Source organism: Podarcis erhardii (genome assembly GCF_964252035.2).
Source record: "Podarcis erhardii genome assembly, chromosome: 4".
Lineage (NCBI taxonomy): Eukaryota > Metazoa > Chordata > Lepidosauria > Squamata > Lacertidae > Podarcis > Podarcis erhardii.
Window position 1 is genome coordinate 34,086,478 of NC_138508.1, and position 26,791 is coordinate 34,113,268.

General features: G+C 42.2%; 2 protein-coding genes across 3 annotated transcripts; one reads left to right on the plus strand and one right to left on the minus strand.

Annotated features, from left to right (window-relative positions):
* Positions 1 to 14,144: 14,144 nt before the first annotated feature.
* On the minus strand, positions 14,145 to 22,249 carry CLDND1 (claudin domain containing 1). Of its 2 annotated transcripts, none has more exons than XM_081859174.1 (5): positions 22,086 to 22,249; positions 17,280 to 17,569; positions 16,057 to 16,161; positions 15,303 to 15,440; positions 14,145 to 15,179 (listed from the first exon to the last, which is right to left on the minus strand). In XM_081859174.1, the coding sequence occupies exons 2-5, from the start codon at positions 17,557 to 17,559 to the stop codon at positions 14,959 to 14,961; spliced, it is 744 nt and encodes a 247-aa protein (XP_081715300.1). In that variant the 5' UTR covers positions 17,560 to 17,569; positions 22,086 to 22,249; the 3' UTR covers positions 14,145 to 14,958. The 2 variants fall into 2 exon arrangements, with proteins under 2 accessions (XP_081715300.1, XP_081715301.1); XM_081859175.1 differs by lacking the exon at positions 22,086 to 22,249 and adding an exon at positions 18,117 to 18,275.
* A 1,800-nt stretch (positions 22,250 to 24,049) lies between these two features.
* On the plus strand, positions 24,050 to 26,791 carry GPR15 (G protein-coupled receptor 15). The gene has a single exon (XM_081859778.1). The coding sequence runs from the start codon at positions 24,919 to 24,921 to the stop codon at positions 26,146 to 26,148; it is 1,230 nt and encodes a 409-aa protein (XP_081715904.1). The 5' UTR covers positions 24,050 to 24,918; the 3' UTR covers positions 26,149 to 26,791.

Here is a 26,791-nt window from a genome sequence, read left to right on the forward strand (position 1 = left end):
CAAATTGCCCCCCTGTGGGGCATGTGCCCCACATTGGGAAACACATTTCTAGAGAAAACAAGTGCCAGAAAGCATTTCCCTCAGAAGACCCACCCTAGAGCCCAAAGAAGATCTCTTTGGGCTTGGTGAGGGGCAGTCTCCTCATTAGCCAGAGGCTTGTTGAAGCTGCTCAGCTGAGGCAAGGAGAGGCTTCCACGCAGCTTAATGAGCCCCCATCATTGGGGTTTGCTCAGCTGAGGCACAGAGAGGCCTCCATGCCTCAGCTGAGCAGCCTAACAGCCCCCCTCCCATCTCACATGAACCAGAGTAGCACTGGGGCTTGCTTAGCTGAAGTGCAGAGAGGCTTCCATGCCTCAGATGAACAACCTAACAAGCTTCCACCCATGCCTCTCTGACTCATGTTAGCCAAGCAGCTGGGGGCTTGTTTAGAGGAGGCACAGCTTTCTGTGCGTCATCTGAGAGGCTGAAGAGTCTCAGCAAAGCCCCACTGAGTCTCCAGCTTGTGAGGAGACCTTCTCCAGAGCCCGTAGAGAATGTTCCCTTCTGGCTCCCAGGAGGGTCTTCTCCAGGGCTGGAGGTGCTTTGCGGGGCTTTGCTGAGGCTGGTCAGGTCTCTCTCCCCACTTCTGGGGCCCAGCTGAGAGGTGCCAGAACGCTGTTCCGGCAAATTCCGGCTAGAGAAAAAGTCCTGCATATACCACACGGCAGCAGGAGTGCCCACTGGTTCTCCTGCTACATTCCAATAAAAAGAAGAAGAGAATGTGCCCTACTTAACAAGGGTTTCCAGTGATTAACAAAGAAGTCAAAACAAAACTCAGCTCATTTATTCATTGCAGGACTAAACTCAATTTATTTATCCATCATGCCTCTTAAGTGCAAAATCTCTTTTTTCATTAAGTTAGTTGGATAAACCATTTAGCTGTCTACTATAGCAAATAATCAATCACTATTCGCATCAGCCCCAGCAAGCATGGCCAATGGCCAGGGAGTTGTAATTTGGCAACATCTGGAGGCCCAAAGGTTCACAGCCCCTGCTATTGCCTTTTAGAGGTTTTATTTGCATATTGGACACTAAAATGATTTTAAAAAATACAAGAGCACTTGAAACCAAAGGGCAGTAGTGCCCAGCAGAATGTATGAGCATGAGGTTTCAACAGTGAAACTGCAATCCCTCCCACCTCTTCCTCGATGTGCAAAGGACACAGTGCAATTGCCATTGCTTGCCCCTCTCTGCTCCCCAAGGCCTTGGCCTGCAAATTAGTCTTGCTTGGATCTATGAATGCCTGAGAGAAGTATGTGGGGTGGGGTGTTGCACAGCTCCATTGAGTTATATGTCATGCGCTCTCTCTCTCTCTCTCTCTCTCTCCCCGTGTTGTACAATTATGCCTGGAAGGCAGATGGGAACTCGTGGTCCCCAGACTAATTTCCTGCACTTACTTGTTCTTTAGACTATCCCTCTGGCAATTATGTGTGCATCATGTGTTTGTTTGTTTGTTTGTTTGTTTGTTTGTGTGTGAGAGAGAGGGAAGGAGGAGAAATGGGGAGGAGATTCAAAGTGTGGGAGGAACCCAGTGTGGGAGGAACCCAGGGAAGGGAAGGAAGCTGGAACAGGGAAAACCAGGAAAAAATGCAATTGAAATGGATGGAGCATGCCAAGCTGGGTGGGGCGAGGAGCAGTCTGTTCCAGTCTGAGGGATGGAGTGGGAGAAAGAGCTCCATACGACCGCTCAATTTCCCATGCAAGATGGGGTGAATTAGTTTCGCCTTGCATCTCAGCTGTGGTTTCCTCCACTTTCCTAAATAAAGGAAAAGCAGACAATGGCATTTTAACTATAGAAGTGAACTGAAGAGATTGTGGGTCAGATATCCTGTTACCAAAAATATAAGACTCAAATACTTACATTTTTTCTTCCCTTTCCAATATTTTAATCACATGTACTTGGATTATCATCACTTTAGAAACAAAAAGCAGCAGCTAGATTAGAATATTTAAGCCCTAAATTCTCCATCTCCAAAAGAAAATGAGCTCTCTTTCTTAGAGCAGATTACCAAGAAAGCAGAATATCTCAGTGTTGTCCTTCCAGGATTGGGCTGCTGAAAGAAAGTAAACTCCAAAAGTTTCAATATAAACAGCACACAGGGTGCTTCCAGATTGTTGCTATTTTGCAAGTGGGAATCAGTCGCATTCCAGCAAATTCACGTTGCACAGTTAAAGTAGATTAGCTCAATAAAAAAAGATGGGCCTTTTTTGCTGAAACAAAAGTGATGGAAAAATGCAATAGAAAGTGTGAGGTAACAATTGTTTGATGTGATGTGGTAGAACCACCGCACAAACAAACCACAATGAATGCTCAATAAATAAATGACGTCATGTAACCTCCACACAAACCTTGTACAAACGAATCAGGGTGAATGCTCAGTAAGCAGGTTGCCTGCCTGGAAGTGACCTAAACCAGTATTTTCCATGCCACAATAACTCCTGCTACTCAACTTACCACAGTCTGTCAAAGCTTCACTGTCTCTTCACCAGCACAGCCTTCCCAGGACAGCGGTGAAGGAATAATAGTCATTCTCTCAATTACAAGGGAGACGGAGGTGGGCAGGAGAAAGGGCAGCTTTCTAGCTGCCAAACAACACATAAATGAAACTAGGGCGGAATCTACACACACATAAAAACCATTCTGAAAATGCTTTTTTAAAAAGCGTTTTTAAAAATACATCGAATTTTCCATAAACCATCGCCATCTAGTGTCACATTGTGTATTGCACTTAAAACACACTTAAAACATTTTATTTGCAGCTGTATAGCTGAGTCCTAGGCAATTTTTAAAAGCCAGGATTGTTAATTATAAATACTTTAGCTACTAAGGTAAAAGTAAAGGTAAAGGACTCCTGGACAGTTAAGTCCAGTCAAAGGTGACTAAGGGGTGTGGCGCCCATCTCCCTTCAGGTCGAGGGAGCCAATGTTTGTCCACAGACAGCTTTCCGGCTCATGGGGCCAGCATGACTAAACCGCTTCTGGCGCAACGGGACACCATGACGAGTGCCAGCATACATGGAAATGCCGTTTAGCTAATATATTTAGGTGTCAACCAAACCTTTAATTTCAAACAGTACAGGTTTTAAGGCAGGGATTTGCAACCTGTGGCCCTCACTATGTTGTTGACTACAGTTCCCATTATCTTTTTTTTTTATAATAATTTTTATTAACAATTTTTTGTTTAAATCACAATGCCAATAAAACAATACAATATAACATCTCTTAACATAGATCTTTTCACTTCTTTGGACTCCCTCGCATCTCCCGCTCCTGCATTCCTGTTTATAAAATTTTATTCAACAAATTTATCCCCTTATTACAGTTCCCATTATCATTGCCCATGCTAGCTTGGGCTCATAGAAGCTGGAGTCTAGCATAACTTGAAAGGCCACAAATTCCTCACTTCTAGTTTCAGGGACCATAGTGTTTTCCTTGTCTGAAACTCATATACCAACAGAGCCACAGGAGTAAATAACACTGATGAAATTTAATTCTGTGAAGACTAGTCTTAGCCTACTGTGACAAATCTCTTAAAAAAAACAAAACAACATCCCTCAGTTACCAACAACCTCCATCCCACGTCTTATGTAGTTAGGCCAGTGTTTATAATGTTGCTAAAGTTATTTTGGAGAAGCGTTGAAATATTCTAGCCCATTGGTTTCAGACAGGGAACCACTGCTTCCACCTAGTGGAAAACAGCAATAAAGAGTGTAGCACAGACCAGAGGTTGGATTTCTGCTTCTACTTCTACAATTCTACTTCTCTTATATCTCTTTGTCCTTCCTTGATAACTTTTGGAAGCACTGAAGATGTTGAGGGAGACATGAACTCTCTCCATTCCAGGATTTTTGGATTTTTTAGAGGAGATAAACATACTGGGGGAAATTGAAATTCATGCAATACACATGCAATTGCAATATTTGTATAGCCACAGTATTAAGAACTAGCAGAAAATGTGACATTCCACCACATGCTTAGGACACAGGATTCTTTAGCAGTGTTTCAACACATATGAGAGGATTGGGATCTCAAATTTGCTGTAACACAACAGAATTTCTATAACAGTACTAGAGAAACACAATGCAAAGACTGGAAACAGAAAGGACTACACACAACAATAATAATTTAATAATAATAATAATTTATTATTTGTACCCCGCCCATCTGGCTGGGTTTCCCCAGCCACTCTGGGCGGCTTCCAACAAAGATGAAAAATACACTAAAATGTCACATATTAAAAATTTCCCTGAACAGGGCTGCCTTCAGATGTCTTCTGAATGTCAGGTAGTTGTTTATTGCTTTGACATCTGATGGGAGGGCGTTCCACAGGGCGGGCGCCACTACCGAGAAGGCCCTCTGCCTGGTTCCCTGTAACTTGGCCTCTCGCAGTGAGGGAACTGCCAGAAGGCCCTCGGAGCTGGACCTCAGTGTCCGGGCAGAACGATGGGGGAGGAGACGCTCCTTCAGATATACTGGACCGAGGCCATTTAGGGCTTTAAAGGTCAGCACCAACACTTTGAATTGTGCTCGGAAACGTACTGGGAGCCAATGTAGGTCTTTCAAGACCAGCCGCTCCCAGTCACCAGTCTAGCTGCCGCGTTCTGGATTAGTTGTAGTTTCCGGGTCACTTTCAAAGGTAGCCCCACGTAGAGCGCATTGCAGTAGTCCAAGCGGGAGATAACCAGAGCATGCACCACTCTGACGAGACAGTCTGCAGGCAGATAGGGTCTCAGCCTCCGTACCAGATGAAGCTGGTAAACAGCTGCCCCGGATACAGATTTGACCTGTGCCTCCATGGACAGCTGTGAGTCCAAAATGACTCCCAGGCTGCGCACCTGGTCCTTCAGGGGCACAGTTACCCCATTCAGGACCAGGGAATCCTCCACACCTGCCCGCCTCCTGTCCCCTAAAAAAGGGGGACTTCTGTCTTGTCAGGATTCAACCTCAATCTGTTAGCCGCCATCCATCCCCCAACCGCCTCCAGACACTCACACAGGACCTTCACCGCCTTCACTGGTTCTGATTTAAAAGAGAGGTAGAGCTGGGTATCATCCGCATACTGATGAACACCCAGCCCAAACCTCCTGATGATCTCTCCCAGTGGCTGCATGTAAATGTTGAAAAGCATGGGGGAGAGGACAGAACCCTGAGGCACCCCACAAGTAAGAGCCCAGGGGTCTGAACACTCATCCCCCACCACCACTTTCTGAACACAGCCCAGGAGGAAGGAGCGGAACCACTGTATGACAGTGCCCCCAGCTCCCAGCCCCTCAAGACGGTCCAGAAGGATGTTATGGTCGATGGTATCAAACGCCGCTGAGAGATCCAGCAGAACTAGGAAACAGCTCTCACCTTTGTCCCTAGCCCGCCGGAGATCATCAACCAGTGCGACCAAGGCAGTTTCAGTCCCATGATGAGGCCTGAATCCCGACTGGAAGGGATCCAAATGGTCCGCTTCTTCCAAGCGTGCCTGGAGTTGTTCAACAACCACTCGCTCAATCACCTTGCCCAAGAATGGAAGATTTGAGACTGGGCGATAATTGGCCATTGTGGCCGCATCTAAAGATGGTTTTTTAAGAAGCGGTTTAATAACCGCCTCTTTCAGCGGGTCTGGGAAGGCTCCCTCACGGAGGGAAGCATTCACCACCCCATGAAGCCCATCGCCCAGTCCTTCCCGGCTAGCTTTTATAAGCCAGGATGGGCAAGGGTCCAGGAGACAGGTGGTTGGTTTCACTCGTCCAAGCAGCCTGTCCACATCCTCAGAGGTAACAGATTGGAATTGATCCCACACAACTTGACTAGACAGGACTCTAGCACTCTCCTGCCCTGGCCCTGCTCCCACGGTGGAGTCTACTTCTTCCCGAATCTGAGCAATTTTATCTGCAAAAAACTTTGCAAAATCATTGCAGGAGATCATGTGGCCCGTACTGGGCCCCGATGTTGCAGGTGGTTCCGCTAAATTGTGAACCACCTGAAAAAGTCTCCTGCTGCTGTTTTCTGCAGATGCAATAGAGGCGGTGAAGAAAGTCTTCTTCGCTGTCGCTATCGCCACTTGGTAGGTTCGGCGTTGAGCTCTAACCTGTGTCCGGTCAGATTCGGAATGAGTTATCCGCCACCGGCGCTCTAGCCGTCTCAACGATTGTTTCATTGCCCTCAGATCCATGGAAAACCACGGGGCTGCCCGGGCTCCATGCAATCAGAGAGGGCGCTTCGGAGCCAAACAGTCAATAGCCCTGGTTAACTCCACATTCCAGCGGGCCACCAGGGAATCGGCTGAAAGGCCATCAACATGGGATAAAGCATCCCCTACCACTCTCTGGAAACCATTTGGATCCATTAAGTGGCAGGGGCGGACCATCCGAATCGGTGCCACCTCCCTGCAGAGGGGATGGGTCGCAGAGAAGTCCAGTTGCACCAGGAAGTGATCTGACCATGGCACTTCTTTCGTTTCGCTTTTACTTAGTGTCAGATCACCAACATCCATAGAGGTAAACACCAGGTCCAAGGCATGTCCGCGGCTATGGGTTGGGCCAGACTTATTCAGGGACAGTCCCATGAAGGCCATGCTTTCCACAAAGTCCCGAGCAGCCCCTTGTAAGGTCGTGTCGGCATGGATGTTAAAATCCCCTAGGACAACCAAGCTAGGTGTCTCCAGGAGAACATCCGCCACAACCTGAAGCAGCTCGGGCAGGGAATCCTTGGTGCAGCGGGGAGGTCGGTACACCAAAAGGAATCCTGTACTGCCCCTATTGCCCAACTTCCAGAACATGCACTCGGAAAACTGGGTCTTCCCAATAGGATGCCTGGTGCAAACTAATGACTTCCTAAAAATCACTGCAACCCCCCCTCCCCGCCCACATGACCTGGGTTGCTGTGCGTAAGAGAAACCTGGTGGACAAGTGGCGGCAAGGACAGGCCCATCTGCTTCATCCAACCAAGTCTCTGTTACACATGCCAGGTCAAGTCCTCCATCCATGATCAAGTCATGGATGGCAGCGGTCTTATGAATCATTGACCTGGCATTGCACAGCAGCACCTTCAGGTCATGTGGGTATCCCTTGCTGATTCTAGTATCCATCTGGTCAGGACCAGACCCGGAGGCAGGGATAGTCCTCAGACAACGACTAAACCTAAACAAGAGACCTTTATAGTGGAATGAAGCCTCTTGCTGGAGTACAAATAAAATGACATTAGAGTGACCTTGAAAGAATGGTTTAACAAACAATTCATCTTCTCTGGGAACACTGGCAACTGTAGCTCTGTGAGGGGAAACATGAGTCTCCTAACAACTCTTTTTTTTTATAATATTTTTATTAAGTTTATGAAATACAGAAAAAAGAAATAAAGACAGATATAGAAAATAAAGTAGAGAAATTACAAATTTCCATATTCCTTTTTTCCAACACTTCTAATGGACTTCCCCACATCTTCCTAACTCTGCATTCTCTGTGATACAAAACATCAGCAATTTGTTAACTTGTTTCAAAACTTATTGTATCTTTCATTTTATCATGTTACCTAATTTCCAAAGTGTTGTAACCCACATCTTATACGTTTTAACTTAAACATAATAAAGTTATTTCATTATTCCACCTCTGACTTCTTGTACCTTAATTTCCATTTCATAAATTTACAATTGCTGAAGCTAGAATTTCCTAAAAAGTGCATTTTTTAACATTCATACAACTTATAGTGTTTTTTCAAATAGTCTTTAAATTTTTCCCAGTCCTCCTCGATTGTTTCTTCTCCCAAGTCTCGGATTCTGCCAGTCATTTCGGCCAGTTCCATGTAATCCATCAACTGCGTCTGCCATTCCTCCAGCGTGGGTAAATCTTGTGTCTTCCAATGCTTAGCAATCAGGACCCTTGCTGCTGTGGTAGCATACATAAAAAAAATTCTATCTTTCTTAAGTACTCTCTGGTCCACAATGCCCAGAAGAAAGGCCTCCGGTTTCTTAGGTAAGGTAAATCTAAGTACCTTTTTCAGTTCATTATGAATCATCTCCCAAAAGGCCTTCACTTTCGGGCAAGTCCACCAGAGATGAAAGAATGTCCCTTCCGCCTCTTTACATTTCCAACATTTATTGTCAGACAGGTGATATATCTTAGCAAGTTTGACTGGGGTCATGTACCACCGGTATATCATTTTCATAATATTTTCCTTCAAGGCACTACATGCCGTAAATTTCATTCCGGTGTTCCATAACCTTTCCCAGTCTTCAAACATAATGTTGTGTCCCAAGTCCTGTGCCCATTTTATCATGGCGGATTTGACTGTCTCGTCCTGTGTATTCCATTTAAGCAGCAAGTTATACATTCTCGAAAGTAGTTTATTTTTTGGCTCTAATAGTTCTGTCTCTAATTTCGATTTTTCCACCTGGAATCCAACCTTTTTATCCACTTTAAAAACCTCCTGAATTTGAGCATAGTGCAACCAATCTCGCACCTTGTTTTTCAATTTTTCCAAGCTCAGCAACCTCCAATTGTCTCCAATTTTTTCAATTATTTCCCAATATTTAGGCCAGTAGGCTTCCATGTTAAGTCTCTTACGTGCCTTGGCCTCCACCGGTGAGAGCCACCTCGGAGTCTTACTCTCCAATAAGTCCTTATATTTTGTCCAGACCATCAAAATTGCTCTTCTGACAATATGGTTTTTAAACAATTTGTGAACTTTAACCTTGTCATACCACAAATATGCATGCCACCCAAAAGCATTATCAAACCCCTCCAGATCTAGGACATCAGTGTTTTCCAATAAAATCCAATCTTTCAACCAGCAGAAGGCTGCAGATTCATAATATAACCTCAAGTCCCCCTCTTTCTTTCGCATCAGTTAGTATTTTAAACTTTATTCGGGGCTTTTTGCCCTGCCAAACAAACTTGGAGATATCCTTCTGCCACTTTCCAAAACATTCCACTTTGTCCACGATCTGTAGGGCCTGGAACAGAAATAACATTTTCGGCAATACATTCATCTTTATAGCTGCTATTCGGCCCAACAAGGAAAGTTTCAATCTTGACCATATTTCCAAGTCTCTTTTAATTTCTGACCAACATTTCTCATAATTATCTTTAAACAAATTCAAATTTTTAGAGGTCAGATACACCCCTAGGTATTTTACTTTTTTAACCACATTTAATTCCGTTTCTTTCAGGAACTCATCTGTTTCTGTAGTTGTCAAATTTTTTGCTAGAACTTTAGTTTTTTGCTTGTTCAGCTTAAATCCCGCCACCCGACCAAAGTCAGAAATTAATTCTAACACTCTTTTAGTACTAGAGACTAGCTCCTGTAATGTTAATACCAAGTCGTCTGCAAAAGCTTTCAATTTATATTGTTTCACTCCGACCTCAATTCCTTGTACAGACCGGTCCTTTCTGATCATGTTCAATAGCACCTCCAGGACTGAAATAAACAATAGGGGGGATAGGGGGCACCCCTGTCGTGTCCCTTTTTCTATTTTGAACTCCTCTGTCACCACATTGTTAACAATCAGTTTAGCTTTTTGCTCTGAATAAATTGCTTCTATTCCATTTTCAAACCCCCGCCCCACTCCCATCCCTTCCAAATTTTTCTTCATGAACATTCAAGAAATGTTGTCGAAGGCTTTCTCCGCATCAATGAAAATTAAAACCGCTCTAGTATTGAGATTTGTTTGTAGGAGTTCCAAAATGTCAATAATATTTCTTGTATTATCAAACAAATGCCTACCGGGGAGAAAGCCGGCCTGGTCCTTATGGATGAGTCTCCTAACAACTCTTAACTCCTTGAACAAAATACAGACCCCAGGATTCTTTGGGGAAAGCCATGACGGCTCAAAGTTGTAGGATAGTTCTTTAGATGTTTGGTGTAGGTGGGGCTAAAGTTGGATGCAACCCTCAGTTTTTTAATGTTTTATCTGGTGCATTATATAAATGTTGTGAACACTTGAACACTCTTGCTAAAAACTGGATATATATCAAACACACATTACATAGTGAGACTTACGTATGGTCTACAAAATAGACCGCAATATTTCCAAAACTACAGAACGAATGGAATTTCTATCAAAAGGCCTTTCAGCTCAGATGCAACTCTAGAAGCAAGATAGAGATGCATCTTCCATCTTTTTTTTTTCACTTCCACTGAGCCCTTCAAATTGCTCAAGGCAGGCTTTCTGTCAACAAAGGAAGGTGTTGTGTTTAAATACTACTCACTTAACCACTTCCTTTTATGTTTGTAGTTGATGTACTAACCCTGCAGATGTTTTCTGGTGGTTTCTATACGTACATTAAAAAACAACAGAGCTGTGAACCAGCCCTCTCCTCTTCACAAACGATATAATTAGTAATAACATTTGAACAAAATCGGAATAAATGGTAGGAGCAATAGTCAACAAAGCCTGCGTAAACACTATACTTTTAAAGCACAAAGTGTGTTTCCCTCCATAGAATTCTAGGCACTGCAGTTTACCTTTCACTGAGCTACAATTCCCAGCAACCAATGTGCTCAGAATTTTTTGGGGTGTGTGTGGGGTGTGTGTGTGGAATGTGCTTCAAAGGTACACCTTAGTGTGTATGCAGCCTAAGTCTCTGGCACAGCTCAGTCAGTTGAGCATTTAATATCAGGGCCATGTGTTCAAGCCCCACGTTGGGCAAAGGATTCCTGCATTGTAGGGAGTTGGTGGTCCCTTCCAAGTCTACAATTCTATGATTCTAAGAGTAGACCCACTGGTTTTAGTGGGTCTAAGGGTGGATATCATCTTAGGTCTCTCCAGTCTCCAACAACATGCTTCATAATACAGAAGAGTAGCAGTATTTGTGCAGTAAGATGACAGTTGCAATATCTAAAGACAATCAGCCATTTCGTGACAGGGGATTTGGCTGGAAACAGATTACTTCATCAGCTGCATTAAGAGGACGGATGAAGTACTAGGTAGAGATACCATGTGTGAGATACAGGGGTGACAGAATGAGGGTATCTTAAAAAAACCAAAACAACTATTAGAGCAGCTCAGTTTACAGTAATTAAGGTATAATCTCTTTTCAGTCACTCCCCTCATAAAACTAAATTTAGGTATCTTCAACAGTCTTTCACCATAGGAAAGAAGTGATAAAATAAGAGAATAAATGAATAAAACAGATGGGAATGAAAAATGGTCTTCACAGAAGTAAAGCCCATACTGCTTTAGTCAGACCTTCTATATTTATCATCAAATAGTACTATTTCTTTTACAGTCAGTTGTATCAGCCTCTAAAATTAAATACAATATTAAAGTGGGAATTGTATGCTTTCCATGGGTGCAGCATCACTTTGGGCTATGAAATACACTCTCGGACTTAGATCTTCTATCAGGGAGCGATTGAATAGGTATTGGGATCCAAATATCCGAAAGGGCACATATTAAAGAGCATAGCAGCCTGTTGCCCAGGCTCCATTTAACACAACAGGACTTCTAAGTAAGCATGCGTGGAAGTGCACAACTAATTTTAGCTGGATTGAAACCAATAAATTATGCACAGTTTCTACCGCTTGAGGCCAATTTCCAATACTGAAACAGCAACCACAACATACACACCCTTCTCAGTGTTTTGCCGCTTACAACACAGATTAAGGCATTATAATAGCAGCAATGTTTCAGTTTTACCTCAAGCCGTCCCCACCCATCCTGGCTTTCCAAAGATCAAGAGTATATCTCTGTGATTGGATCATGCGGTTTTCAATGTGCTTGACATTGTCCTGGCTTGACACCTTGCTTTACACACACAGCCTCTTCATAGGCATCAAAATTTTATTATCATTATCATTATCATTATCAGTCAGCCATCCTAGAAGCCTTCCAAGACTTGTTTATTACCTTGAACTTTTTTTTGTTGTAAAATACCAAAATATTGTTGTCTATTTATTATATTGTTATATTTCTGTAATTATGCAACTATTTTCATGTTGTAAACTGCCTTGAGCATGGTCAACTATGGAAAGGCAGCACACAATTAGATGGTGAGGTCCTCTAGTTTCAGATACATGCTGCTTCAGAGGAACTGATCTGCCCTTAAAATGAAACAAAAAAGTATCCGGCCCTTAGGCTTTCACAAACGTCTCCATATGTTGACGGGTCTCCTCAAAACTGACTCCTGCTCTGTTTTGTAATGCTGATTTTTTAAATATATAATTCTAATGACTCTGAAGAGGTGACAAGACTTTGGGAAGTTTGTTGGGAAGATCAAGTACTGGGCTCAGCTGAAGGGGTGAGGAGTAGGTTAACATTATCAAATGTTACAGATAGGTAGCCGTGTTGGTCTGCCATAGTCAAAACAAAACAAATTCCTTCCAGTAGCACCTTAAAGACCAACTAAGTCAGTTCTTGGTATGAGCTTTCGTGTGCATGCACACGAAAGCTCATACCAAGAACTGACTTAGTTGGTCTTTAAGGTGCTACTGGAAGGAATTTGTTTTGTTTTGATTATCAAATGTGACTGCTCAGAACTATTTCCTGTTCAAGTGTGGGCTTCAAATAGCTATTTTAGTGCGTTCAAAGGCTTAGGGATGCCTGGTATAAATTTTACTTACTTTCTTCGAACCACAAGTCCTCCACACCATGTTACAAACTGATTTTGGAACCCCCTCCCTTTTTTGAAAAGTGTGTGTGTGTGTGTGTGCTGCACAGAAGGCTACTAAAATATCACTTTGGGCAAACAGAGATTGTGCAGGTTCCTTTCCTTGGCTATATGAGAAAGTATGAACACAGGGCAGAGACAAGATTCTCATATCACATGGAAAGCGTAGGGTTGATGGCTGAGGACTTGCAGTATCCATTTAAGCTGCATGTTAACAATGCAAAGACTAGGAAATGAAATGCAGACTTATGAAGTGATACATTTCTGGGGTGACTTCTTTTGTTGAACAAGCTGCCATTCCTGTTCTCCATGTTCTAATGAAACAGATATGTAAAGCAATTCAAATGATTCATTCAATAAGGTGGAGAAACACAGCATTTGCCCAACACAGGCAACTCATATAGGTTCCAGGGGTCAAAGAACATACACAAAAAGACGTAAAACCAGGAACTCCTGGAGCCGAGTCCCTTGCAAAGTGAAGGGCTGCTTGCTCTGCTTTGGGTAAGTGGTGGGAGGGCTTTGGCAGCAACCAAACCTCCTTCCCAAAGCCTGGTAAGTTTTTGTCCAGCTACGGAAAGGAGGCTTGAGGGCTCCAGGATGTTGCCAGAGCCCTCGCACTGCCTTCCCAAACCTGTGAGTGCAGCTTTGAGCAGGTGGGGAGGGTGACATTCTCCATTTACTTGCTTATTTCCTCCCACCTGTGCAAAGCTGTGATCACATAAGTAAAATAAGCATGTTGCAAGTTAGCTGCACACGTGTTGATGTTCAGGACAAGCCAGTTTTGAGCCTCAGGGGATACTTGTATGATCACATAAACATGCAAGTTCTTTGGTTACTCGTATGTTGTGGGCAATCCAGGTGCACATGGCTCAAGTGCTACTTCTCTGTTCGTTGTGGGGATGGCACATTCCCCCAGTGTTCAAGATTGCAATGCCATCCCCAAAACCCTCTTCCCTGTGCTATTACTGCCAAGTCAAGCGTAATCTGAAAGGTGCTGGTGGGAATGTCATAGAAGCCTATTGGCCAGTATCCCTACCACCATTCATGTCACAGGCGTAATTCCATAGGTTCCTTTCACTCCCCAATGTTTTGTAAAGGTTACCTTTAAAATCCCTTGATGCATAAATAGAGAAATGTATTCTGCATACGAACGAATAGCGTAATCTAGATTGGACCTACAAGGTTGGCCCACCGTCTCTTCCCAGCGGATCTAATTATTACCTATTTATTTGCAATGACCACAACACACAATTGGACTAATTTGAGTTAGAACCACTGTGCGGATCCCTTAAAAAATGTGTACCACGTCTGTTTTATATTAGTATCAGTTTGAAATGAGACCAACAAACTTTTCCTCTTCTACATATCCTTACTCCCCATTCCATAATGTTTTTAAACATGCATAAAAATGGAAATTTGGACAGAAGTCCATGTCAAGATTCTCTTAGTGGAAACAGAGCTTCAGTTGTACTCCATGCATTTTTCTGTCTCATCGGCTGCATACAAATCCAGTAAAATTCCACGAGCTTTGCTCAGATTTATTTTTTAAACAAAAGTTTTAGTTTAGGCGACATGAATAATACTTATACAAAAATCCAATAAGGTATTGCATTGCATAAATAAAGGGTTTTAAAAGTCAGATTTATATACACGCTTACATTAGTCAAATTATTAGGTACTCCTTGTAATAGAAGCTCCTACTACAAGGAGAGAGGGGGGAAATGAAACAAACAAATGTTAACATCATTTCACTTAATTTAGAAAGCTCATGGCTACCAACCTTTTTACAACAATGAAGCCAAAAAGGTTGAAAGGGATACAGCGGTAGGCGTAAGAGTGAGGGGGGAAAGACTGTATCACAATCTAGAACAAAGTTCTATTGCTACATTTATGAAAGAGGTTGCACTGGTTTATTTCCTAGTGGGTCATAACACACATACAGTACTGCCAAAATTAGTGTCATTAAAATCTTCCTTCTCCTGCTTACACTACCCTGTTAACTGTTTTTGAATATCAGGTTTAGATGTGAAAAAATGTACTGCACTGGGAACAACAAAGACATGTCATCAAAATTTATAGTTAAAAAAAAACCCAAACAGATAAGAAACTTGTTAAAACCCTGCAGATCTCTGGCAAGAAAGTGCTATTCCTGGTAATTGGCCTCTAAGGTCTTTTAATTTTAAAAACCCCCAGGCCATTTCACTTCATGCATTTTGTGGAACAAAATTAAAATAAAATAAAAAGGAAGAGCCAGGGGGTAAGGGGGGCAAAAACGAAGTATTAAAACGGGGAAAAGACAGACATGGGAAGCAATGAAAATATCCCGTTATGCCACACGGTATGCTTTCAAGAGTGTGAACTCCTTCCTGTTAGTACGCGCAGCCCAGATGAAAAGGGCAGCAGCCATGAACTGCAGGGGTGCTGAAACACAGGCCAGACAGAAGGACCAGCCGAACTGGCCTTGCACCTCTTCTGGAGGGGTTAGCTTCTGGTGGAGCAGCTCAATTCCAGCTACATAGCAGCCAACTGAACCCAGCGTGCACAAACCTGGAGAAGAAGCAGCAAGTATATTTTGGTCAGACTTACAGCACCTGATTCTTGGCTCACCGTGTTAAGATATTCACGTTTCAACACTGAATACATGGGATGAAGTTTGCCAAGAGGACTCACCCGCTAGAAAGTGGAGGACTCCGGTGGCAATGGCGGGGTAGAGACTGCGGCAGGCGCAGGCACAGACCCCAATGAGAGCCCCAAAGCACATCAGCCCAAGGCTAACAAAAGGCAGGAGGAACTGCAAGCGCCAAAGATCTAAAGGAAATAGGGAGAGGAACATGATTGGGATGTTCCAAGTTTAGGGCCTTTCACTCCAATCTCATGGTGCAAAATGAATTGTTTCCAAGACAAACAGAGAGTAGTTCAATCTACTATCTAATTACTTAATTGTGGCAGAGCCCAAGAACTCTAGCTTTCCCCCTGAACTAAACAGTACAGAAGTACATCACATAATAAAATATTGAATTTTGCAGAGTATAACTCCTAAATGAAAGACTATGCTATATGTATATATAAGAATCCCAAGTAAATTACCAGAGCATCATAAATGACCTGAGCTGCAATACTAAACATACTTTGCATGGGAGTAAGTCCCGTTCAACTCAGTGGAACTTACTTCTGAGTAGACATGCACAGGGCTGCACAGTTGGCCAACTTTGACAAAGTAGCATACTTTCCATTTATCCACATTCGATGAAGGCAAACATGTCTTATGGCCAAGTTAAAACATGTCTCGAGTCTTTCTCATTCCTATGTCTATTCAGAAGCAAGTCCTACCAGGTTCAATGGCTCTTACTCTTTGGTAAGGTGAGCAGAGGACTGCAGCCTCAGATGCATTTTATCTGCTACACAAAACCCAAAAAATACTTACAGGTCCGGTTCAGATCACTGCCACTATTGTGATTCCCAGGATCCTTATATTTTTCCATGAACTGATCTGAAAGGGAAAAACTGACGCACCTTGTGACCATCTCAGCTTCCAAAATGAAAAAAGAAATAACCTTTATTAGGATCTGCTTTGCTTGACTGTCATTCTTCATTCACGTGCATACATATATCTAGGTTAACTAGGTGTGGTGGGGAACCTCCAGCCTGTAGACCTAAAGAGGCCTGTGAGGCCTCACCATTTGGCCCACAAGGCTGTTTCAGTCAAGCCATGCCCACCTGAAGCCATGTATGTTGTCAGGTGTGGAGTAGGTAAAGGCCTGGCTCAGCCAAATGGGGTGAGGTATGTAGGTACCTGCAAAGCCTTGTACAAAGAGGCTTCCCAAGACCCAACAACCAGCTGATTGCCAGTTTTGTGGGACACTTTGAAAGGTGCATTGCAGGCTGTGCATTTGCCTGTATGGTTGGGTGTCAAACTCTGCAGGCAAAAAAAGGAGTCTCTCAATGTCATTGTGACATCACAATTCGGCAGCCCCACCCCATACAACAAAGCATATTGCAGCATTTTAAGGAGGAACATGGTTATAGGTTTATAGCCTCTAAGGCACTATCAAAACTATTGATTTACAACAACGATGCTGAGGAATGGAAGGAAGGAAGACACTGGCCGGAGGGTGGGGGCAGCTGCAAGGACTGCAAACGATAAGGCCAAAGGTTACAGTAAGGCAATCCAGCCAGATGGGTGGAACATAAATAATATAATTATTGTTATTATTATTGCAGCTCACAGGTTGCCCAACTCTGGTACTTAACTTCCTATTACACTTCCTCTTACATTATTATTCAGCAGCTGGCACTGATCTCCAACTTTTTTAACTTGGTATTGTTCTCAAAACTATTAGTCATTTCCTCAGAAGACTTGATAGACTACTTCAGAGACAAACTAATAATTTTAAGGTCCTAAGAGCAAGCCTAAATTTAAATGATGGAGGTACTTGCTTAGAAGATACAATTAAAGTTCTCTCTCAGGCAAATTTGTGCATCTTAAAACTAAGAACTAACAAAAAAGGGGGGGCTATGTCTGCTCAAGCGGGACCCAATAACCTAATCAATTTATTCATGCACCAGTGCTTTGCATTCAAATGATCCCTCAGGAAAATGGCACTAAGAGAAAGATGCATTTAGAGACACTTTCTGAAGTAGGTTTACTTGGTGAGTTGAACCAGTAAGAGTTCTCAGCCATCGTGATGCATCTCCGCCATAGTCCAATGGTGCCGTTCCATCGAAAGAGAGCTTCTGTATAAGACTTTTCATCTTCACCAGTAAAATCATCCCAAGTGGCCTTAACTTCACTGTAATTTTCGGGTGGCGATGAGTTGCGGTACTCATACCAAAAGTCCGTGCCAATAGAGGCTGCTAGGTAGATGGTGGAGATAAGGCTAAGCACGCAGGCGATTACCAGAGCAGTGGCAAAACGGTTATCCATCATAGTGTCTCAACTGCAATTGAAAAGAGTAAAAAGCAGAAAGTTTCCAAACATGAAATTTAACTGAGTTAGGAAGACACGTGTTTTTCTGGCTCTAGCCAACCACTTTCACATGCGTATGCCAGCTGTTCCTTTCATTGCTTACTTGCAACATCTCTTCAATTTAGCAATTATTCAGAACTTCAGAACATCCCCTCCTGTAAAATTCTACTCATTGAACTGTATCTGGGTTGAGCATAAAAAAGGACTGAACCAGAAAACAAAATGATTAACATGGTTCCATTCCAGATTATTGCCACAAGAACTCAGGCACTCCCAAAACCACAGACTCCCAAAACAAAACAAACAAACAAAAAAGAGTCTGGCTTTTTCCTCCTCCCTTTCTATTCTTTTTCCTTTTGTGTCATGTTTCAGATTATAAACCTGAAAGACTTTTATCATTGATCTTTGCAAGCTGTTCTGGTGGCCTTGGAGTCTCATGAGTGAGGTTAAAATCATTAAAATAAACACACACACACACACACTATTGTATATTAATTCTGTCTGCTCAAATCAGGTACCTCTGAGTTGCAAACTGTTACTGCTATAATATTATGCTGTGCATCTTGAACTTGATGTATGAAAATGGATGCAGGGCTTAAAAGATTTGGAAGAACATGCATGTAGAAAAAGCAATCAATACAAGTGAACTTCCGAACAGATCCATCAGTTGAGCCACCCATCCTAAGACAGAGGAAGATGCAAGCAGACTGGTCTATACATGTAATCAGTTACATTTTCTGTTCTTCTCTGTAAAGCTTCATAAGACTGACTTTAATAGTAAAATAACAACTTTAAAAATATTGTACAATGAAATACGTCGCATTCCAGCTGGTGGCTATGACCATGATAAACTGAGGATATGATAATTATTTATTGAAATATGGAAGTGGAAACCAACAAAATAATACAATATAACATTTGTGTAGTACTTTAGAAGGCTGAACACAATTCCATTACCTCCTTATGACAGTTTTATCTCCCTAATTTGTAGACGAGGGGAATAAACAAAGGTTTGCAAAAGCTACCTACTGTGTTTCTAGCAGGTGAGATTTGAACCAGTAATGTCCATGCTCACAGCTCATATGGACATACAACACACAAAAATGTGGAGTGTCTCTGTAAAAACACACACTATTAAATTCTCTCATTTTTCTCAAGTAACTTTCAAAGATGTCAGTGTTGCAATTTCCTCGGTCACAGCTGTTTCCTTAGTTTTTATTCAAACGTATTTTAGCATTCATTTTTGTATTAAGAGAATGCATCAGGGGATCTCAGACTCATAAGCTCCCTCCCTTTGGCCTTGTCATGAAGAGGAATTAAGTACAGAAGCTTTAGCTCTGTTTTAGTTTAAACACAGCTTCTTGTGCTGTCTAGTCCCTTTGCAAACTGTAACAGAAACAAAGCAACTTCAAATCACAGTTTATGAAGCTGGCCTGTTCCAAATACAGTTTTTGAACAGAATGCGTTCCAGAAGTCCGTTGGACTTCCGAAACATTTGGAAACCAAGGCTGCCGGTTGGCTTCTGATTGCGCAGGTGCGCCGGAAACAATAGCAGAAGCTGCATCGGAAGTTTGGCTTCCAAAAAAAGTTCAAAAACTGGAACACTCGTTTCCGGGTTTCGATCATTTGGGAGCCGAAATGTACGAGTACAGTACCAAGGTGCTCGACAACCAAGGTACGACTGCAGCTAAACTGTAGCTAAAATAAAATGGAAGTAGATGCTTTCAATCTCCTTGCAATTGCACTGGAAGGGGGAGCATAAGAGTCCCAAGGATTGAGGAGAGACATTTTCTTAATGCCATGGTTTTGCTGCATCTGAACTCACCCACAGTATTACCAGTAGCAAAGAACTTACAAATAATCACAGTATAAACAGGACAGCAAGCTGACTCAGGAGCGTGGCTATTTTATGGATTATCTTAGTTTGCAATGTGTTCTTTAGAAGAAAGTAAGAGTGAGAACCAAGTGAAAGCCTGGAGCATGGTCTGGAGCTTATGAAGACAATTAAAGGGAGTGCTCAAGAAAGAAGCATTTGCGCAAAGCAGCAGGTGGTTAAGAAGATATGGGCACACAGATGACGGCTGGAGGCGGCCAGAGCTTACCGTATTAATACAGAAGAAGTTGGTGTACAGAAAAAGGAGAAAGAATGGGAAGTCACAGTTAGAACACCCATAAATAATAAGGTTTGCAAAAGGCACTTTATATTTAGAAGATAGTAAAAACTGAATGATAAAACACTAACAGGAAGAAAAGAAAAGAAACAAAAATGTTACCATTTAGATGAAATTAGTAGCAGAGATAATCCGAGCTCAAAAAGTAGACAGTCAAAAAAACAAGCTCCCCAGTGGCTTAGGCAGAAAGTTAAAAAGATTAAATCAAAGATATTGGGATACCTAAGGACCACCAGCCACAGACTCAAAACCATGAATAAAACTTAATTGCCACAAATCTGTGCTACCAGGCTGAAGTCAATCATGCTGTTTATTGGAAAGTTTATTCAATCGAGATGGAGACTGTCATTAAGACGATGTTGATAGAGGAAAATCAAAGTTGTGCAATTATACTACTAACTGGCATTCACCCAATGTCAGTCAAATGGGCATATTTAATTAAATTACAGTAGACAAAATTGTTTTGAACTGTAATGGGTTCAAAACAGGCCCCAATTATGTGGCAAAAGTGGCACATGAATCAGCAGTACACATATACTGTATTCCAACAAGAGCAGCATTGTGTTTTTTGGCAGAAATGGTCACATTCACTACTATAAAAACTTATGTATGCACCATAAGTTTTCAAAGTACTTTCTCCACATGATTCATGTTCAGATAATATCCCCATGTGCACAAACAGAATAAATCTCAAATAGAACATATTTTCAACTGGCAGCTCAACTCAATACATGTTTACTTGGAAATAGACCCCATTCATTTTAATAAATCTTAATGCCAAAATAAGGAATTTTGATTGTTTGAAACATTCCTTCTATCTCACCAAGAAAAATCTTGTGGTGTGGAGACTTTCTCTGCTGAAAGGTGAATACTTCGGTGTTCCTACAGAAATCAGGACTGAAGAGTAGCTCAGCAGCTTTAACAAGTATTATTTTCACAACAGTGTCCTCAGGGTACTTAAGTTGTTAAAGGCGGCTTTTTGTTTTATTTTATTTGGATAAGAAAGAAGCAAATTGAGGCTGATGCAAGACAATCACATTTTGTCTTTAACACAAGCTACTCAACAATCTTGATTGGGGGAAAACAAAACAAATTGGGCAGGCAACACCCAAACCTAGGACAGTCTAGTAGTATTTCTAAAGCTGAGCATGTAACAAGCATAGGATATGTACTATGGATTTCCACCAAGAGACAAGATTGGCTTATGAAGTCTGCCTATCTTAAATTTAGGAGTTGCCGGGGATAAGATCACTTTGTATTTAATTAAGATGTCAGGGTATACATTCTCACACTGAGGTTTAACCAAAACCTTTCTCAATTCTTACTAGTAAATATGTATAAAGAGGAAATATGGAAACAATGATTTTAAAAAATATATTAGGAAAATGAGAAAATAATTAGAAACCAGACCATTTGTAGCACAGCACTTTTATCTTGCCACATCTTTGGCTCAAAAAAGGGTCAGGCGACTGGTCCTATCCACTGGCTAATTCTTGTTAGGATGATCCCATTGTTAGCTCCAGAGTTTTACAAGGGTAGTGGAAACAACACTTCCTTTGATAGATACCAGCATCCGAGGGCACAGATTGTCAGTGGGGAGGAACACAAAGCCCATTCATATCCGATTTCGTTGTTTTCCTCAATTATAGTACCAAGAGGGATCACGACCACCAGCGAGAGCATCATCTCAGGCTACAATACCGGGGAGAAATGAGACGTTCGCCCAGGTAGACACATATAAGCTGACAACAAGAGAGATTTCCCAAAGCAGAAGCCTAATCCCTTTTTCATGGGCGGGGTGGAGGGGAAGGGGGGGGTGAAAGGCCCGCAGGCACACACCTTTCTCTGTTTCCCCTCCTCCATCCTCATCTTACATACATAACTCCACAGCTGCAGTCTGATGCATGCTAAAATGGGAGTGAGCCCTAGTGAGTAAAGCGGGAAAGCACTGCACCTTGGAGGCAAGATGCGCATACCAGGGAGTGTGTATCTAGGGGTGTGTGGGGGGGGTGATTATTACTACATAATCATCACTATCAGTAGTAGTAGTAGTAGTAATAACAACAACAATAATAATAATAAGGGACAGGTGCCTGCAGACTCTGTCGAACTGCAGGGCTGAAGCTGCCAGCGTTGCGGGCAGGGTGTGCTTGGTGGGCAGATGGCTTTCCTGCTTCTTGGAGATGCCCATCAAAATATAAGCCACGGGTCTCCCGCACCTCCATGGACTCTTTCCCGACACCCTCTCCTACCCCCCAACCCCATCCCACTCATGAATTCCGGGTGGGGAAGGGAGCCGGGCCCGTCCATACTCACCTCCCATCCTCCTCCCGACTCCACGGCGCCGCTTCCACCACCCACCCTCGGCCGACGCTTAGCCTGGGGACGGGGGAGGGGTCTTTTCCTCCTCCCTCCTCCTCCTCCTCCCTCGGAGACGCTCATCCGCCCCCGACCGCCAGGCACACTGGGAAATGTAGTTCTGGCCGCATCGACGGCGGCGCTCCGCTAAGAAACCGAGGTAGTAAGCGCTTTTGTTGTTGGCCCGAGATCGGGAGGAGAGGCGCTTTCCATTTGCATCCTGGGTATTGTAGTCTCGCTGACCAAAGGCGCTGGAATGCGGGGAGGTTGCCTCGCGTTAGCCGAAGTGGGAATGGTGGGTGTCCCCCCCCCCCCGGTCTTTTTTTGCTTCAAAACTAAAACTGCCCTAAATAAAAAACGTGTGAAGCAGAACATATTGTAGCCGTGACACTGACGGGGCGGGGGGCGGCGGTACTTCTTGGGTGCAAGGGCTGTAGTGCTTCTCAATGGACAAACTGCTTTCAGTTCTTAATTCGGTTCAGCGTGCAGTTGCCGCCGCGCCTCTTCCTGCCATGCTTCCAGTGCCTTATCTGTAGTGCTAGCCTTTCTGTACTTATCTACTCAAAAGTAACGTAAATTAAATCAAAGGGGACTTACTCCCAGGTAAGGGCTGCAACCTTAAGGGCGTAAGTTATTTTTGAGTTTCACCAAAACACAAGCATCTCTCATCCCTTTGGAAACATGTTCACCTGTTGAATTCCTGGCATAGGAACTCTGCCAGTGTTGTGTTGTTTTTTTAAGGTGGCAACTGTACTGGCATGTAAAAGACGTCACTTTATTGCACTTATAAAATATGTTTATAGAATGCTTTAAAATTGTTGTTACTTACCACACCCCTGAAGCTCGTGCCTATCAAGTTTATAATACAATATAATATAATCAAGTCACATATAATATATAAAATGCATTACGTTGGGGGGATATTGGGCAAAATCTATTTTACAAAAGCATATACTGTACTGCATTTGGATAAATTCACATTAAAATGCTGGTGGACCTTTTTTTTTTTTTTTTTTTTTTGCAAATTAGTGTGAAAATGTGTGGAGCTGAAATTAAGGCAGTAAAAATGAGAAAAAGAAAACCAAAATTGACAGATTCATTCATCCCTACCTAAGAGCAAGGCCCATAGCTCAATGAGACCTCAGTATACATATAGAGGATTACCATACTCTCCAAAGCTGTGTTCTACTGCTGATTGCTGGTTCTTTCTTCAGCTCTCAGAGAACTCAGTGTGAGAGAGAAATGACACATACCAGGTTGCTAGGGTTTATCTTCTTATGATTTTTTGGAATTTGATGGGCTTTCACTGAGTACTCATATGCTTACCATAATCTAGCTAGTCTTGCATGACAGGAATAGAGATGACATCTCCCTGATAATGCAAGTGGAGATGTGGCATAACAGGTTTTACCTTGGCACAATTTTATTTACAATTTTCTTGGGAATCTGTCTAGAACTTTTAGATAGGTTCAATAAAGTAGCATTCTTGGAGTAACAAATTACAATACATATGTGTCCCCAGTTGCTATGAAGCTTAGTTCAAGTAAAGGCATAGATGGCTCTGTAGAGAAGTAGCCCAGTGATTCTCAATTGTTTTTCTCTGGGCCACACGTTCAGAATAAAAATTTGCTTGTGCAAATGGGGAGCAGGTGCCGATATACTTCCTTGCCAAGAGGTGCAAGGGGCCTAGATATAGCTCTGTTGACAAAAAAAGCTTCTAATTTCTGATCTTTCATATTTCTCACAATTGAAAATCTCTGTTCACAACAATATGTCATGGAGAACTGTAGAAGAATAACCAGTGCTCCTGAATAAAGGCATTGGTTACTGTTTCTGGTTGTATACCGCCCCCCCCCCCCGAAATTGATAGTATGCCACACTGAAATGCTTAAATGTTTTTTTGATTGTCCTTGAATTTTCCTGCCACATTTGCTATCCTCTTCTGCCACACAATTGTAGCACACCACACCCTTTGAGAACCACTGCCATAGTCTCTCCCTCTATGGTTACTCAAAGAAAAGACAGTTCACATACAAATTAAACAGAGTTTAAAACAAGGTTGCAATCCTAAGCATCCTTTTGTGAAAGCCATAAAAATGAATATGACTTTTTTCAAATAAAATCTGTTTATGATTGTAGCATGAATGCAAAATATCCTTCTGTTTCTCAATGAGAAGTCTTAATCTGTGGGGCAAAGCTCTACCATCCCATAAATTCATTTTCCCTCTCCTGTGACCCTGATATATATTTTTTCTGGTTCTGCCGCTAACAGGGTGGACCAAAACTTGAGGTTAAGAAAAGAGTGTTTAAACGCTTCAGGAAAGATATAGGGGCAAGCTACTGTTTTTAAGAGCAATACAGAATAAAATTTGACATTAAAGGTCAGGTAGAAGTTTTAAAGCACATCTTTGTATGCAAGATTTTGCTGCTGTCAGAATTGAGAAGGCGTTGGACATTCATTCTTCAAATAACAGCAACATGTCAATTGGTAAAGCTTGTGGGAGTGTAACCCAAGTTTAGAAACACAGATTAGACAAACTAACGGTTATTTAAATAACAACCCACCCTGACGAACTGAATTCACCACTTTCTTACTTCTGCTAACCATCTATAACCTCAAAAACCTCAACTAATAAATTGTATTTACAAAGAAACTTAAACCTCTCCCCTCCCCACTTCCCAAAATTTCAAGGAAACCCACCCTACCATATTTTACGATCAAAGCTGCCTGTATAAGCATGCTGGTTGGTCAAATCAAACCAGGCCCTCCCATTCTGTGCTAGACATTTAAATGCCTAGTCAGAGATTGACAGGTTGTACGTCAGATTTTTCTGATCATCTGGAAGAAACTGAAAGGAAAAAAGAAGAGAACTGTCATCTGTGGTGCCAAAAAGAACATAAAAGTGCTGAAAGCTTCTTCGCACAAATCATTTTTGAGATGGAGAAATCAACTTCTAGCTATGATTACTATTTCTACACAGATCCTCCTGAAGATAACTGCTCAGCTGTGGAGTTACCTTACAAACACATTTTCCTGCCTGCTCTCTATACCATTGTATTCCTGGTGGGGATTGCTGGCAATGCCCTTCTAATAGGAGCGCTAATCTTCAAACGGCAAGTTCAGAGGCTAATTGATATCTTCATTGTCAACTTGGCAGTGTCTGATTTTATATTCCTTATCACATTACCCTTTTGGGTAGACAAAGAGAGGACCTCGGGACTTTGGAGATCTGGCTCTTTTCTCTGCAAAGGCAGCTCCTACACCATCTCAGTCAACATGTACTGCACTGTCTTTCTCCTTACTTGCATGAGTAGCGATCGGTACCTGGCAATCATGTACCCATCAGTGGCTAGGAGGATCAGAACAAAGCTGTATTCCATCATCCTTTGCACTTGTGTCTGGATTCTGTCCTGCCTACTTGGGTTGCCTACCCTTCTGTCCAGAGAGCTGAGGAGATATGACAACAGCACATATTGCGTGGACAAGGAAATCACATCCACTCACCGGATTGGGTCGCTGCTGCTTCTAATTTTGGCATTCTTTGTTCCTCTGTTCATCATCTTGACTTTTTATTGCTCCATCACCAAGAAACTCTGTGTGCATTATCAGAAATCTGGAAAACATGATAAAAAGCTGAAGAAATCCATCAAAATTGTCTTCACTGTAGTGATCATTTTTGTTTTATCTTGGGCTCCTTTCAACATTTTTAAGTTTGTAGCTCTGATGTCTGCTATCCAGGAACTGAAGCCACCTTTCTGCCTTCCCTACAAAGTTGCCCATATCGGTATGGAACTGAGTGGCCCATTTGCGTTTGCCAACAGCTGCACAAACCCTTTCATCTACTACTTCTTTGATGACTACATCCGTAGGGCAGTGATGCAATGTATAACTCCGTGCACAAAGGCCAACAACTTTGGAACCAGTTCTGATAGCTCAGACACTCGCCTTAGCTACTCCTTGACTGCGTTTGCCCACAGGGAAGATGTTTCTAGGAAGAGAAGGAGGTCAGTATCATTCTGACAAGAGTCATAATTCTGAAAGATCCAGTGTCTCCATGTCAAGAGTAAGATCAAGAGGTAATGGAAATGTAAGAAAATGAAAAGATTAGAACAAATCAAAAAAGTTAATTGACTGTAATATGACAGTAAATTGTATTTCATAAAATGGCATGTTTCTTATCTTAAACCATGTAGCCAATTACAAAGTTCAATTGGAATATAGTCTGTAATATTAGCAGACTTGAAGGTTATTTGGCAATTACACCAAGAGGCTTACCAACCATTAAGAAACAAACCGTGGAAAACCTTAGGTCAATATTCTGCTGCTCCATAAGAAGTACAATATTACAAACTCAGAGCAGCCAAACCATTTCATACCTGCCTCTTTTATAAAATCTTATTAACATAGAAAAATTAGTTTAGAATGCATTTTTTGTTATATTCTGCATCTTTTCTTGTTAAATGCTATAATACTGAATTGCTCAGGATTCTTTTAAAATCTATACTTTTTTGTTTATCTGCATTTTCAACTCTCAGTGTTTGCACTATTACGTGTAAAATTTTAGTTTAACACAATCCTATGTATACTTGAAAATGTAAGTTGCATTGTGCCGTGATAAGACTACATAGGATGACAACCTTAAATAATGCTGTTATAATAATTT